At 40.1% G+C, this 13671-nt stretch overlaps 1 protein-coding gene across 1 annotated transcript in view; it reads left to right on the top strand.

Annotated features, from left to right (window-relative positions):
- Positions 1-13671, top strand: part of PHF8 (PHD finger protein 8) — a 93909-nt gene that overhangs the window by 35884 nt on the left and 44354 nt on the right. The window contains 8 exon segments of the mRNA XM_028523368.2: positions 4088-4175; positions 4535-4641; positions 6115-6206; positions 8702-8791; positions 10635-10698; positions 10701-10787; positions 10790-10935; positions 11701-11804. Coding sequence (XP_028379169.1) covers positions 4088-4175; positions 4535-4641; positions 6115-6206; positions 8702-8791; positions 10635-10698; positions 10701-10787; positions 10790-10935; positions 11701-11804 — 778 coding nt within the window.

Below are 13671 nucleotides of genomic sequence, written 5' to 3'. Positions count from 1 at the left end.
AGTTTTGAAATCAGGAAGTGTTAACCCTCCAACGTTGCTTTTTTTGTCAAGATTATTATTGCTATTCTGGGTACCTTGAATTTCTATATGAGTTATAGCTTCAGTATTTGTATAGGCTTCTTAATGGTTACTCTAGTATTGTTTTATATCTGTCTGTCTTATCACAGTCTACAGGTATTGCCATTTTAATTGACATTTAACCAGCTGGAGGCAAGAGTTGAAACCTTACCTCTGTTCACATCCCTTTAACCTTCCCATTTATAATGTATTTGTCTTAAATACTTCCTCTATATATATTGAGAACCATATAACACAGTGTTTTAATTTTTGTTTCAACTATCAGACATAACTTGGAATACCCAAGAGAAGGAAAATCTGTTCTATTTACCTAGATTTTTCACTCTCTTTTTTCTTCCTTCCTTCCTGGTATTGTAAGATTCCTTCTTTGATCATTTCCTCTCTGTTTATAGTCAGGGTAGGTCTGCTGACAACAGATTCTCTTAGTTTTTCTTTATCTGTTAATGTCTTAATTTTCCTTTCATTCCTGAAGGATATTTTTGCTGGCTCTAGAATTCTAGGTTGATAGTTCTTTACTTTTAGTGCTTAAAGAACGTTGTGCTGCTTCCTTCTGGCCTCCGTGGTTTCTGGTGAGATTTCAACTGTCATTCAAGTTGGTTTTCCCCCCATGAGGGTCATTTCTTGGTACTTTTTACTTTTAAAAAGTTTTCAGCAATGTATGACATGGATTTCTTTGAGTTTATACTATATGGATTCACTGAATTTCTTTCTTTTTAAAAAAATATTTTATTGTTGTTTAATTACAGTTGTCTGCCCCCTCTCACTCCTCCCAACCCCAGCGAAACCCACCTCCTTCCCTTGCTTCTACGCTCCCCCTTGGTTTTGTCTAAGTGTCCTTTATAGTAGTTCCTGAAAACCCTTTTCCCCATTGTCCCTTCCCCACTCCCCTCTGGTTATTGTTAGAATGTTCTTAATTTCGATGTCTCTGGTATGGAATTTCCTCAGAAAACTAAAAATGGAACTGCCTTTTGACCCAGCAATTCCACTGCTGGGATTATATCCTAAGAGCTCTGAAACACCAATCCAAAAGAACGTATGTACCCCAATGTTCATAGCAGCACAATTTACAATAGTTAAGTGCTGGAAGCAACTTAAGTGCCCATCAGCAAATGAGTGGATCAAAAAACCGTGGTACATTTACACAACTAAGTACTATGCAGCAGAGAGAAAGAAGGAGCTCCTACCCTTTGTGACAGCATGGATGGATCTGGAAAGCATTATGCTAAGTGAAATACACTAGGCGGTGAAAGAGAAATACCATATGATCTCACCTTTAACTGGAACATAATCAACAAACAAAAAAAGCAAACAAAATATAATAACTGAATTTCTTGAATGAATAGGTTTATATCTTTTGCCATTATTTCTTTAAATACCTTTTCAAACTGACACTCTAACTTCTCTTCTTCTGGGTCTCTGATTATATGAATGTTACATATTTTGTTGTAGTCCCAGGTCCCTGAGTTTATCTTTCTGTCAGTCTGTTTCCTTTCTCTTGTTCATATTACGTTACTATCTTCAAGTTCTCTGATTCTTTTCTCAATTGTCTCCATTCTGCTGTTGAGCCCTTTGCTTGCTTTATTTATTTCATATATAGTATTTTTCAGTTCCAATATTTCCATGTTTCTTGTTTATATCTTCTTTCCATTTCTTTTTTGTTTGTTTTAAGCATGTTGTAATTATTCATTGAAGCAGTTTTATATATCAACATCATATTGATTTGGTTACATTGGTTTTGTAGAATGTTTACTATATAGTGAGGCAAGTCACCCCCCACTGTCCCTATATCCATCTGCTTTTCTCTTTTATAGTTTTCTATTCCCAGGCATAATGCTTTTTCTACACTGAGCACTTGGTAACTGATTGGTAAATTGAATTTCCCTATTAGAGATTTGAGTTGGTTTAATTTTCATCTTGGGAGAAATTTTCACAAATTGGTGCAATCTGCTTAGTTCCACAAGAGTTGAGTGTCTGCTGTCTGCCCCAACATTCAGCTCAGTGCTAGGGACAAACATTCAATAGGCCATTTCAGCATAATATTCTCATAGCCATAATAGAGGTATTCACCAGAAGTTTTGGGAGCACAGAGAAGAACACTTAGTCTAGCCAGCGGTTTGTTAAAATCTCAGAAGAGTGATACCTGAAGGGTAAGTAGGGACTGACTGAGGAAAGAAAGGCAGGAAAAACATCTTAGACATAGGGAAAGGCATAAGGAAACGAAGCAAGGCTGTGTGGTACAGTTTGTGGATACTGGACCCTGAAGATCAAGGGCTGGGAGCAAATGAAGTTGAAAAGGTAGGCAGGCTGAACTTAACCTAGAAGTGACTAGAGACCATTAAAAGTTTGTTTTATTTAATTTTTAATGAATATTTCAGATGTACCAAAAGATATGAAGAATAATATAATGAACATTTTTGTGTTTATAACTTAACTAAAATATAAATCATTACAAATATATTTGCAGCCTTCTGTATACATTTCCTCAATTATATTACCATTTTTCTTCTCAGAGATGGCCATTGTCCTGAAGTTGCTAATGACCATTCTTATGAATTTTGATCTCTTTATTATATAGGGAGCCTTGTTAAGCAATATATCATATTGTTTTACATATTTTTGAATATTATAGAAATGGAATCATCATATTTAAGATATAGTTTTCTCAGCTTGTTTTTTTTCCCTGAACATTGTGAGATCCATGTTGAATCATATAGCTGAAGTTTGTTCATTTTACTTCCCAGTGTTCCATTGTATGAGTATAGGGCCGTTTATTAATTCTTCTGTAGGGGGACATTTCATTGAAGAGTTTTGAGCAGGGGATGACATGGACAGATTTGTATTTTAGATCTATCACTTTGCTTTGGGACATGAAAGGTAGACTTCAGAGATTGCGATTGGTGTAGAGCAGTGGTTTGCCAACACTTTGGGCTCAGGACCTCTTTATATTCTTAAATATTATTGAGGACCCAAAAGAGCTTTTACTTTTTGGTTTATATTAATATTTACTATGTTATAAATTAAACAGAAAATTTAAAAATATTTCTTAATCATTGAGAGTTAATAGTAATAAGCCCATTACATATTAGTATAACAATTTGTATGAAAAATAACTTTTAAATCCCCCCAAATTTAGTGAGATTAATATTTACATTTTTGCAAATATTTTAAATGTTTACAAAAACATTGAAACAGCTGGATCCTCAAATCTGCTTCTGTGCATTGTCATATCATGTCATACACCCTCTGGAAAATTCCACTGTACACTCGTGGGAGAATGAGGATGAAAAAGATCACACTTTAGTATTATCATGAGCACAGTTCTGACCTTGGATATGCTCGGAGTCTCACAGACCCCCAGGGTTCCCTGGAGCACACCTTAAAACTGCTGGTGTGGAGGAGCCAGTTTGGAAGCTGTTGAAAGTAGCCTGTGTGGTAGATAATGAGGTGTCTAACCAAAGCGTTGGTAGGATGGATGGATGGAGAAGGGGAGGTGAATATGAGATATAGTTAAGGAGAAAAATCAGAAGGTTCCAGAAGGTAATACAGGGTTAAGGACAAGGAGAATGGAGTTCCAACTTAGGTGCATGCTTCAGAACCAGCCTGTGGAGTGGATATTCAGTTAGAAATGGCAGAATTTGAACCCAGATCTGTCCAACACAGTAACTCTGTTTTATCTAGGGCAGAGTGAGAAGGGGTAGTCATTGGCAAAGAGGTGATACCCTTCTTAGAGACAAGAGAGAGGATGGATGAGGTAACAAAGATTTTGAAGTGGTGAGGGGGGAAGTCGGAGTTTATTAACCCCATAGATTGTCCCAGTTCAGGATTATAATGATGTCAGACTTCGCCAGGATGGGTATTGGGAGAATGGAGGGACCTAAAATGTTCTGAATCAGAGGAACTTAGAATGTTCTTAGTTATTGCCACGCTGACTGCTAGAGGTGAGTTGTGTTTGAGCCGAGTGGGTAGTGGAGATGTCTTCCGGCTCTGATTTTGCCTTGTTGCATGGCAGGATGGATCCATGCTGTGCTGACCCCTGTGGACTGCCTTGCTTTTGGAGGAAACTTCTTACACAGCCTTAACATCGAAATGCAGCTCAAGTGAGTCCTGAGGCTATGGTGACCCCAAGTTGTCTATTCCCAATTGCTAGAGTCCTTGGGTTCTCTGGTACAGTGTGTAGTGCAGCATCGCAGGAGACCAGATGATCAGAAAGGAATGGATACCGGTTCCTGGTGCTATTCAGAATGAGGATGAATACCTATTCCTTACTTAGTGGTTATGTGACTTTGGGCATGTCATATAACCTTTGAGCCCAAGTTTCGTAACCCATAAAGTAGGGTCTTATAGGGTAGTCATGAGGATTAGAGATAATGGATACAAAAGATTCAGAACAATAGCTGATACCTAGTAGGTGCTCAATAAAGGGGATCCTTATCATTGTTGTGCCTACTTCCTCCAGAGCTTATGAGATTGAAAAGCGGCTGAGCACAGCAGACCTCTTCAAGTTCCCCAACTTTGAGACCATCTGTTGGTATGTGGGAAAGCACATCCTGGACATCTTTCGCGGTATGAACCTCATTGCCAACTCTCCCTTTCACCTTGATCCCTGAGCATGTGTGTGTGCGTGTCTGTGCATGTAACCATCACCTCAATCAAGATACAATACTGTTCCATTGCCACAGCGATCTTCCTGGTTCTACCCATGTGTAGTCTCCCCCACTCTGTTCCCCTGTACTGTCCATAACTTCTGGAAATCACTGATCTGTTTTCCATCTCTATAATTTTGTTATTTCAAGAATGCTATAAAACTGGATTCATACAGTATGTCATCTTTTGTGATTGGCTTTTTTACTAAGCATGATAAAAAAGTAGGGTAAAGCATGGATTTAACTTTTTAAAAAGATTTTATTTATTTTTAGAGAAAGGGGAAGGGAGGGAGAAAGAGAGGGAGAGAAACATCAATAGGCTACCCTTCATACGCCCTCAGCCAGGGACCTGGCTGGTAACCCAGGCATGTGCTCTGACTGGGATTTGAACCAGTGATCTTTCGGTTTGCTGGATGACACTGAACCCACTGAGCTATATCAGTCAGGGCTAGATTTAACTTTTTTATTTAGCAAAGGTGACTAAGAAAATTGGACAATGGTGAAATCATCCCCATTTGCTACCAATTAAGGTAAGAAACTCAGTCTGGGTAGTCTCAGTTTCCTGAGAAACACTGCTTCCCTTTGGGACAAGGCCCAGTGCTGATCATTGTGGCATCATTGTGTTGGTTCTGGATATCCGCCCAGTGGAAGCTCACCTGCTGGGTTTCCTCTTACCCATTCTGCTCTGAAATGGAGTGGCTCCCTTGATCAGACCTGAGATTCTTCAAGGTGACTTGACCAGGAAGAATCAGTATCTCAGAGTTATACAGAACCTCAGAGACAAGTTTCTTACCTAATACCTCAAGACCCTATTCTGCTACCTAGACGGACTGTCACTTAAGTTTTCAGTTGGAGGGCAGATGTCTAAACTGCTTATGACTTGGTCTGAAAATCTCGGTTCAATAGAAAATTCTTTATTGAGCCTAAATCTGGCTGTTTGTCATACCTTCCTCCTGGAGTAACTCAGAACAAGCGCATTAATGGCCCTTCAGGTCTGTGTAGATGGCAATCATGGTCCTCCTGAGTGTTGCATTTTGAAACCCAAGTGTAGTGAAAGAAGCACAGGCCTTGGAGTCAGACAGACATGGATTCAGCATTGACTTTGATACTTTACTAGGTGTATGTCCTTGGTCAAGTCTTTTTGCCTGTCTGAACCTCAGTGTCCTGAGCTATAAAATGAAGATAGTGGTACTTGGCACACAGGGTGGGATATAAAGATGTCAAATGCCTGACATGTAGTAAGTACTCATTAAATGAACGCTATTATAAGAATGAGATCTAGAGTTGTGTTTAGAACCTTGAGCATTTTCTCTGGTTGCCTGAAAAAAGTAACAAGCCTTTCACTTCCCTACATGGCTTTGTTCACACTCTGCCTTCCTCTTCTACCCTCTAGGTTTACGAGAGAACAGGAGACACCCTGCCTCCTACCTGGTCCATGGTGGCAAAGCTCTGAACTTGGCCTTTAGAGCCTGGACAAAGAAAGAAGTAAGTATACATATTTCTCTGCCTCCTTTAGAGTTGTGCCCTCTGTAGGGAATGGCCTTGTGTAGACGCTTTGGGAAGGTGGAAAAGACCACGGAGGCTTGTGGGCTCCTGGTGCTAGAGTAGAGGACTCGGCTAGGGCTCTTTGGATTATGTTATCAAATGTTTCTTTCTGGTTATAAGAAAGCAATACATGCTTACTCGAGAGAATTAGAAAAATACTGAAGAGTATAAAGAAGGAAAAATACAACCTGTAATTTTAATACTCAGAGGGAATTAACATGAACATTTGGGTATATTTTCTTCTGATCTTTCTTATGTGCATTTAAAAAATGTAATTGCTGTCACCCTATACATACAATTTTGTATTTGAATTGATTGGCTTATCTTAATTTTCGTGTGTCACAGAAGTTCTCTGTAAACATTTAATAGTTATAGGATACTCTTTTTCAGGGATGTACCATCCTTACTTAACCACTTGTTTATTGTTGCTTCCTTTTTATTTATTCATTTGTTTGGGAGATAGTTAATAGAAAATCGTGCAATGAGTATTAGTCTTTGTCCCTCATCTCTTGATTGTTTCTTCAGGATAGATTGCTAGAAGAGCAATTACTGCCTCAAAGTATATGGGAAAAAAAAGTAAGACTCTTGATGCATATTGCCCAAATGGCTCTTTAGGGATATATCAATATCCATCTATCCAGTTGAATACTAAATAGCTATAAAAGAGATTAAGAAAGCTCTCTGTGTACTGATTTGGAAAGATCTCCAGCATCTGTCAAATAGAGGTGTAGAATCCTGTGTATAGTGTGCTACCTTATATACTATAATTATATTTGTATGTGCCTGTATTTGCCTGAAGACACAATCTGGAAGGATGCAGAAGAAACTAACAAAAGTAACATGGGGGTGGCCTAATGGAGTTGATGGCCTAATGTGGCTGATGAGGCTTTTCAGTATATATCTTTATATATTGTTTGATTTTTAAATTATGTGACTGGATTATTTACTAAAAATGTTGACTTTTTAAAAAAGCAATTTTAAGAAATGCAAAAACTAGAAGATATCAACATATTTCTTTATCCTTCTGATACTTTTTATAGATTTCTCCTACACATACAGTGACCTAAGAAGACCTTTAGCCACTGCAGGATTGGCTTGCACAATCTCCCCATTTTCTGTTGCCAGTCATCCCCTCAGATATCCTTGGACTTTATGTGTTTTGCTTTCTCTTGCTCCTTAGGCTCATCTATGCCTGGGCCTTAGCCCGTGATTCTGTTTCTTTTCATCCCTCAGGTGTGGCTATCTTGCTTTCATCTCTGAAATCCCTTCCCCCCACCATGAAGTGAACTTCAGAGTAACTCTGTCCCAGAAACACCAAAGGGGAGGGAAGTGGATGGGTCCTAAGTACTCATGCCTTGGGTCAGGATGGCCCAGGGCCAATGACTCCAAATAGTGTGGCCAAAGGGAGCTGGTGGAGAGTAGGACACAGATCTGAAGAGCTCATGCTTATGGAAGAAGTCTTTTGTGAAGTACAGGTGACTTCCATGAGAGGTACTTGCTCCCTCACCTTTCCAGAGCCTCTGGGCTGGGAGGAGGAAGCTGTTAAGGTTATCCAGCTGGGTCATGTGGCTTCTAGGTGCCAACCTTTGCTCAGCCACCAAAATAAATTCCAGGTAGATTAAAAGAATTAAAGGAATAAAAAGAATGAAATCATGGGAAACGAGGAGTAAATGCTGAGGAATTTTTATCAATCCTCTGGATACTGAAGTGAAGTGAAAACTGGTGGAAGAAATCCCAGAGGAACAGCTTGAGAGATCTGGCTATGTAAACATGCAAATCTCAAGGACTCAGAAGGATTGCAAATGAATTAAGAGAGACAACCAACAGTTATCTCTCTGTTGCTGTTGAACTAGCTGTGGGCTGGTAGCTACTGAGCATTGAGTTGTGTCCTCACAAGTGTAGTAGAGGCTGGGATGTCCCCAGAGATCTCCCTTAGGTCTTAGACTTTTGAGGGGTGTGGCCCAAACCTTCACCTGAGTCCCTCACGTGTCTTTGACACTGTCCTTCATCACATATATGTCTTGCAAATATTTTCTCTGTGTCTGTGGTTTGTCTTAACAGTGTTTTTCCAAGATAAATTTTTCTTTTTAAGTTCAGTTTATTATTATTTTCTTTCTTTTATGGTTCATCCTTTTTGTATCCTAAGAAACCTTTGCCTAACTCAAGGTCATAAAGATTTTCTTCTCTGCTGTCTTTTAAATGGTTTATAATTTTCAATGTTATATTTAGGTCTGTGATCTGTTTTTGAATTTGTATATATATCTGTGTGTGGTGCAAGATATGAATAGAGGTTCTTTTTGGGCATATGGTTATCTAATTGGTCTAGCACTATTTGTTACTACCCTTTCTCCATTGCCTTGGTACCTTTGTCAAAAATCAGTTGTTTATTTGTATGTGGGTCTATTTCTCTCTTCTTCATGCTTTTTGTTTGACAGGCTCTTCCAGACCACGAGGATGAGATCCCGGACACAGTGCGGACTGTACAGCTCATTAAAGATCTGGCTAGGGAGATACGCCTGGTGGAAGTAAGAAACATGGGAGTAGGGGAGGTGTTTGGGAAGGGATTGAGGCTTACGTGGCAAGGTCAGGCCTCTGAAGTTGGCATAAGAGTTTAGGGGAAGGGTTGGGAAGGCCCCACCAGGGACTCTATTTATTCATTCAGATAATTCTATTATGTGCCTTGAGTGTGCCGCACATTGGGCTAGGTGCTTAGGATACATAATACAGTGCCTGTCCACAAAGAACTCACAGTCTGGAAGGGGCGCTGGGAGAAGTTAACCTGTCTAAGCCTTATTTCCTCATCTCCAAAGTGGGGAGAATTGTACATACCCAGGGGTTGTTAAAAGGGTTAAATAAGGTAATACAGTTTGAGCATTAAGTATAGAGCTTGGCACACAGTAGGTGCTCAATAAATTTTGATGGTGTGTCATGGCGGTGGTGGGTGGTGGAAGTCACAGTAGTAGCAGTTGTTGTTAGTTGTTGTTATTAACATTTTGACTCAGTCTCTGCATTGTACAAAATGACAGTTCCCCCGGTTTGAAGGTGATTACAAAGCCATGTTCCAACAGGTGGCATAAACCATGAGGCAATACGGTGTAGTGGTAAGAGACTCAGAGAAATGTGAGTTCTGGTTCCTGCTTTGTCACTTCCAAGACTTTCAGAGCCTCAGTATCCTTATCTATAAAGTGGGGATAACTCCACTTTTTCAGAGTTTTGTTAGAACTAAAAACTGATGAATGTAGAGCCCCTCGCACAGTGCCTGGCAGAGTTAAGGACTGAATAAATGTGAGCCATTGTTATTAATAATAGACTTTGCAGCAAAGAGAGAACTCAGTGTGGGCTGGTGAAGCAACAGAGGCACCAGAGGAGGATTGGACTTCAGGAAGTTTAAATTTCCCTTTAGCTCAGAATCTGTAAAGTTCCATTTAGCACTAAATCCATGCTGGAGGGTGGTCAGAGTGAGCTACTGGGAAGCTGGGCTTCTAGCCTTACTGCTTACAGCATGTTTCACTGCCTACAGCATAGCTTCCATTGTCCACCTCCAACCTCATTTTCTTACACTCCTATTTGTCAGAATCCTTCTGGTTTAATTAGAAGGCCTACCCTTTTCCCAGCTCTTCTCACTTCAACCATTTTGTATATGCAGACCTTTGGTCTAGTTGGAAGGGGACTTAGTGATAGGTCATATCTGATCCATTGACTTTCAAACATTTTAAAGCAATGGAATCCATTTTTTCAAAGAAGATTTTACATGGAAGTCTAATATATATAACCAGTCAAAGCATAGCTGATATGAATAAGATGAAGTCAATAGGCTTAGAGCTCCACTTGTTCCTCTTGTTTGCCTTCCACCTCCCTCCAGTTGTCATGGCCCCTCCCAAGAAGCTCAAAGGAGCCATAGAACATCTTTGAAAACCACCTTTCTAGTCTAATTTTTTAATTTTATAGTTGAGTCAACAGAGCCCCAGAGTGGTTAGATCACTTTTCTGAGACCACAGAGGTAGCTAGTAGCAGAATTAAGACCAGAACCTCTCTGTTTCTCTCAAATTCTTCAGTTGGAACCACATAGTATAGTACTCAGTTATTTTGTCTCATGTCAGCTGCTCTTGGAGACTTTTCTCTCGGTTTTGACAGTAATGCTGGGCTTTCCCTCTGCTCATCTTCTCTGTATTTGTCAGTGGCTGAGTAAAGAAATGCCACCCAGTAAATTCTTGATGACTCATCATGCAAAAACTAGGGTGTGCCTGTGTGGAGCATGTGTAAGCCACTTGCACGGCAGTACTGCCAGTGCCATGAATAGACCTCTGCTGTTAGCAGAAAGAACCCTTGAGTAAGCTCTAAGCCCCTTGTGTACTGACACTCCTGTAGGATATCTTCCAACAGAAGGTTGGGAAGATGAGTAATATCTTTGGGATGCAGAGGATCTCCCCAGCAGCTCCATTCCCTTAAGCAGACCAGCCCATTCCACTTTAGTAGCCATGTACAGACTGCCACTGCCCTCCAAAAGTGATTCAGAGAAGAAAGCCTGAAGCCTAAGGAACTCTTCAAGAAGGCAGAGCAAAAGGGCGAGGAGAGCTCAGCCTTGGGGCCCTTTGGCCAATTGAGCTATAATCTCATGGGCATACATAATCATCAGGCACTGAAGACAGGTTCTTCCCAGAAAGCAAAGGTGGGTGCTGGCCCATGGGTTCAGCCCAACCCTTTGGGTCCATTGAAAGAGCAGGGTATCAAAAGGACAGGCTATTCTGTTCTCCCACCTCTCTTAGGGCCCCTGGTGTTTGGCTACCACTCCCACTCATTTAACAGGCATTTGTTGAGACCTTGTCTGCTGGGCACTGTGATAGGTGCTGCTATAGATGTAACTTTCAAGAGGCTGACAGGCTAGTGAGAAAGATAGACATAAAAACCAATGAGTGCAATGAAGTATTGTGGATGCCACAATCAGGGGTGTGTGTGGGACCCTGAGACACAGAGGGGATTATTCTATCAGGATAGGGGCAATGGTCAGGAGCTCTTCTTAGAAAATGTGACATGAGCTGAATCTTGAAATGCTGGGATGGGAATGGCATTTGAGAACATGTTATGTGAGTGCCAGGTTGGAGTCTTAAAAAGGTCCTTGAGAAAAGCTATCCTCCAGGGCTCTACCTTGCCTCAAGGTTGTGGTGCCTTCTATGGGCATGTGAAAGTACTCCTCCCTCTTTTTAGGGAACGTGTTTTATAAGATTGATAGGGCCTCACCTGAAGCCAGCCATACATTCTCAACTTCCTACTACTGTGATCATTTGGGGTGGGGATGTGGGGGGGGCAGTGTAGCAGAAACCTTTGTTTAGGTGGTTTTGACAGTGAACTAAACCGGTGAAACCAGAGGGAACTGGCTGTCTTGATTCACATGGGAGACCCAGACAGGTGACAACTGAGCCTCCTCCTTCTGCAGTTCAACATCACTGGTACCCGCTTGAATGATTCAGACGATGACTCGCCAGACGTGGACGTTGGTGGGAATGAGGGCCCACTGGCCCTATTGATGTCTAATGGCAGGTGAGGTGGACAGAATGAGCAAAGAGATACTGGGACTGTTAGTGGCAACATGCCACTGACACAGAACATGGAATTGGGACCTGGGACTGGAACATGGGTTGGGGAGGGACTGCACTTGGGGAAATACCCAGAAATTACCAAATATCATTGCTTAGTTCAGAGAACCATTGTGTGTTTGTGGGTGGTAGGGGAGAAGTCTGGAATCTAATTGGTAATCCTCAGAAAAATCTTGTATAAGATCTAGAAATTTCAGCAAGTCAGAACTGCTGGCAGGTATAACAGGTAGGATAGCATAATAGTTAAGAGCATTAGTTTTTTATATACCTTTTGCTATTCAATTTTTAGGAATTTATTTTGCAGAAATATTTGCACAGGTATATAAAGAGAAATGTTCACATCTTTGTTTATAATAGTAATTGGAAATGTTCATCAATAAAGGTAGGGTAGATAAATTATAGTGCATCTAGAATAGAATACCATGCAGCTGTTGAAAAGGAATTAGTTTAATTATTGACATGGAGCGATCAAGGTAAATTCTTAAGTGAAAAATTCAGTTTATAAAATAATATATAAGGATAGTTCCATTTTAATTTTTAAAAAATGCATGTGTACATATGTATGCTTGTGTATGAAAGCAATATACAGATTTTTCCCTTTGTTTTTAATTTAACTTTTTCAAAGAATTTTAAAATTTAATTTATACAATTTAAAATTCGAAAACCATTAAAGAATACATAGTGAAAAATTTTGCTCTCTTTTCCCCAGTTCCCCTCCTCATGGGTAACCAATGTCAATGATTACTTTCCAAAGATAATTATACACATTCACACAAATAAATATATTTATTACTTTACACTTGTCAACCAAACTTGTAACAGTAATTACCTCTGGAAAGTAGGATAGGGAGGCAGTAGAGGAAATTTGCACTTCAATGGTATTTGAATTTTATACAATGATCATGTATTACTCTTCTTAAAATAATTTTTAACAGAACATTTTATTTTTTAAAAAAATATTTTATTTATTTTTAGAGTGAGGGGAAGGGAGAGAGAAAGAGGGAGAGAAACATCGAAATGTCGATCAGTTGCCTTTCCTATGTGCCTGACCGGGGACCAGCCCTACAACCCTGGCATGTGTCCTGACTGGGTATCGAACCAGTGATCTTTTGCTTTGCTGGACAGGGCCCAGCCAACTGAACCACAGCAGCCAGTGCAACAGAACATTTTCTAAAAAAATAAAAGCTGTTCACAACAAAAAGCATGGGCTTGGGACTCAGACAATCCTGAGTTTGAATCTCAGCTCTGACATGTATTCATGTGTGATGATGGCAAGGTAATTAACCTGTCTGCCTCAGTGTTCTCATTATATCTGTTCTATAGATAAAACTTACTTAGGGTTGTTGGAAGAATAAATGAGATAAGTATATATAAAGTGCTTATCAGAGGGCCTGCCACATAGTAAATGCTTGATTTAATGGGAGCTCTTATAAATACAATGATGAGGTTGAAGATGAAAGGTGATGATGGTGGTGATAATGGTATGTGTATGAACACTGACTAGGTCATCAAAAATCCTGAAACACATAGGCAGGCAGAAGAAGGTTTAGTAAGAGTTATCATCTGGACACCCAGAATACCAGGAGCTGTCAAGAGCCAAGTACAGAGTATGAACATTGTGGGACCTCAAGCAACAAGGATACCTTAATAGCCTTTTTGTGGGAAAAGGTTGTCTTCAGATCCCAAGGGTGAGGTGTAGTAGTTCCACCTGGCTGAGAAATAAGGGAAAAGAGAGTGTGAGAGTAGGGCAGATTCTGAAAGCAGTAGAGCTATCCTTTGAATTTGAGAGCTTTGTTACTAAAGAATAAGAT

This window comes from Phyllostomus discolor, chromosome X, assembly GCF_004126475.2.
Source record: "Phyllostomus discolor isolate MPI-MPIP mPhyDis1 chromosome X, mPhyDis1.pri.v3, whole genome shotgun sequence".
NCBI lineage: Eukaryota > Metazoa > Chordata > Mammalia > Chiroptera > Phyllostomidae > Phyllostomus > Phyllostomus discolor.
This window is presented reverse-complemented; position numbering and strand designations above follow the sequence as displayed.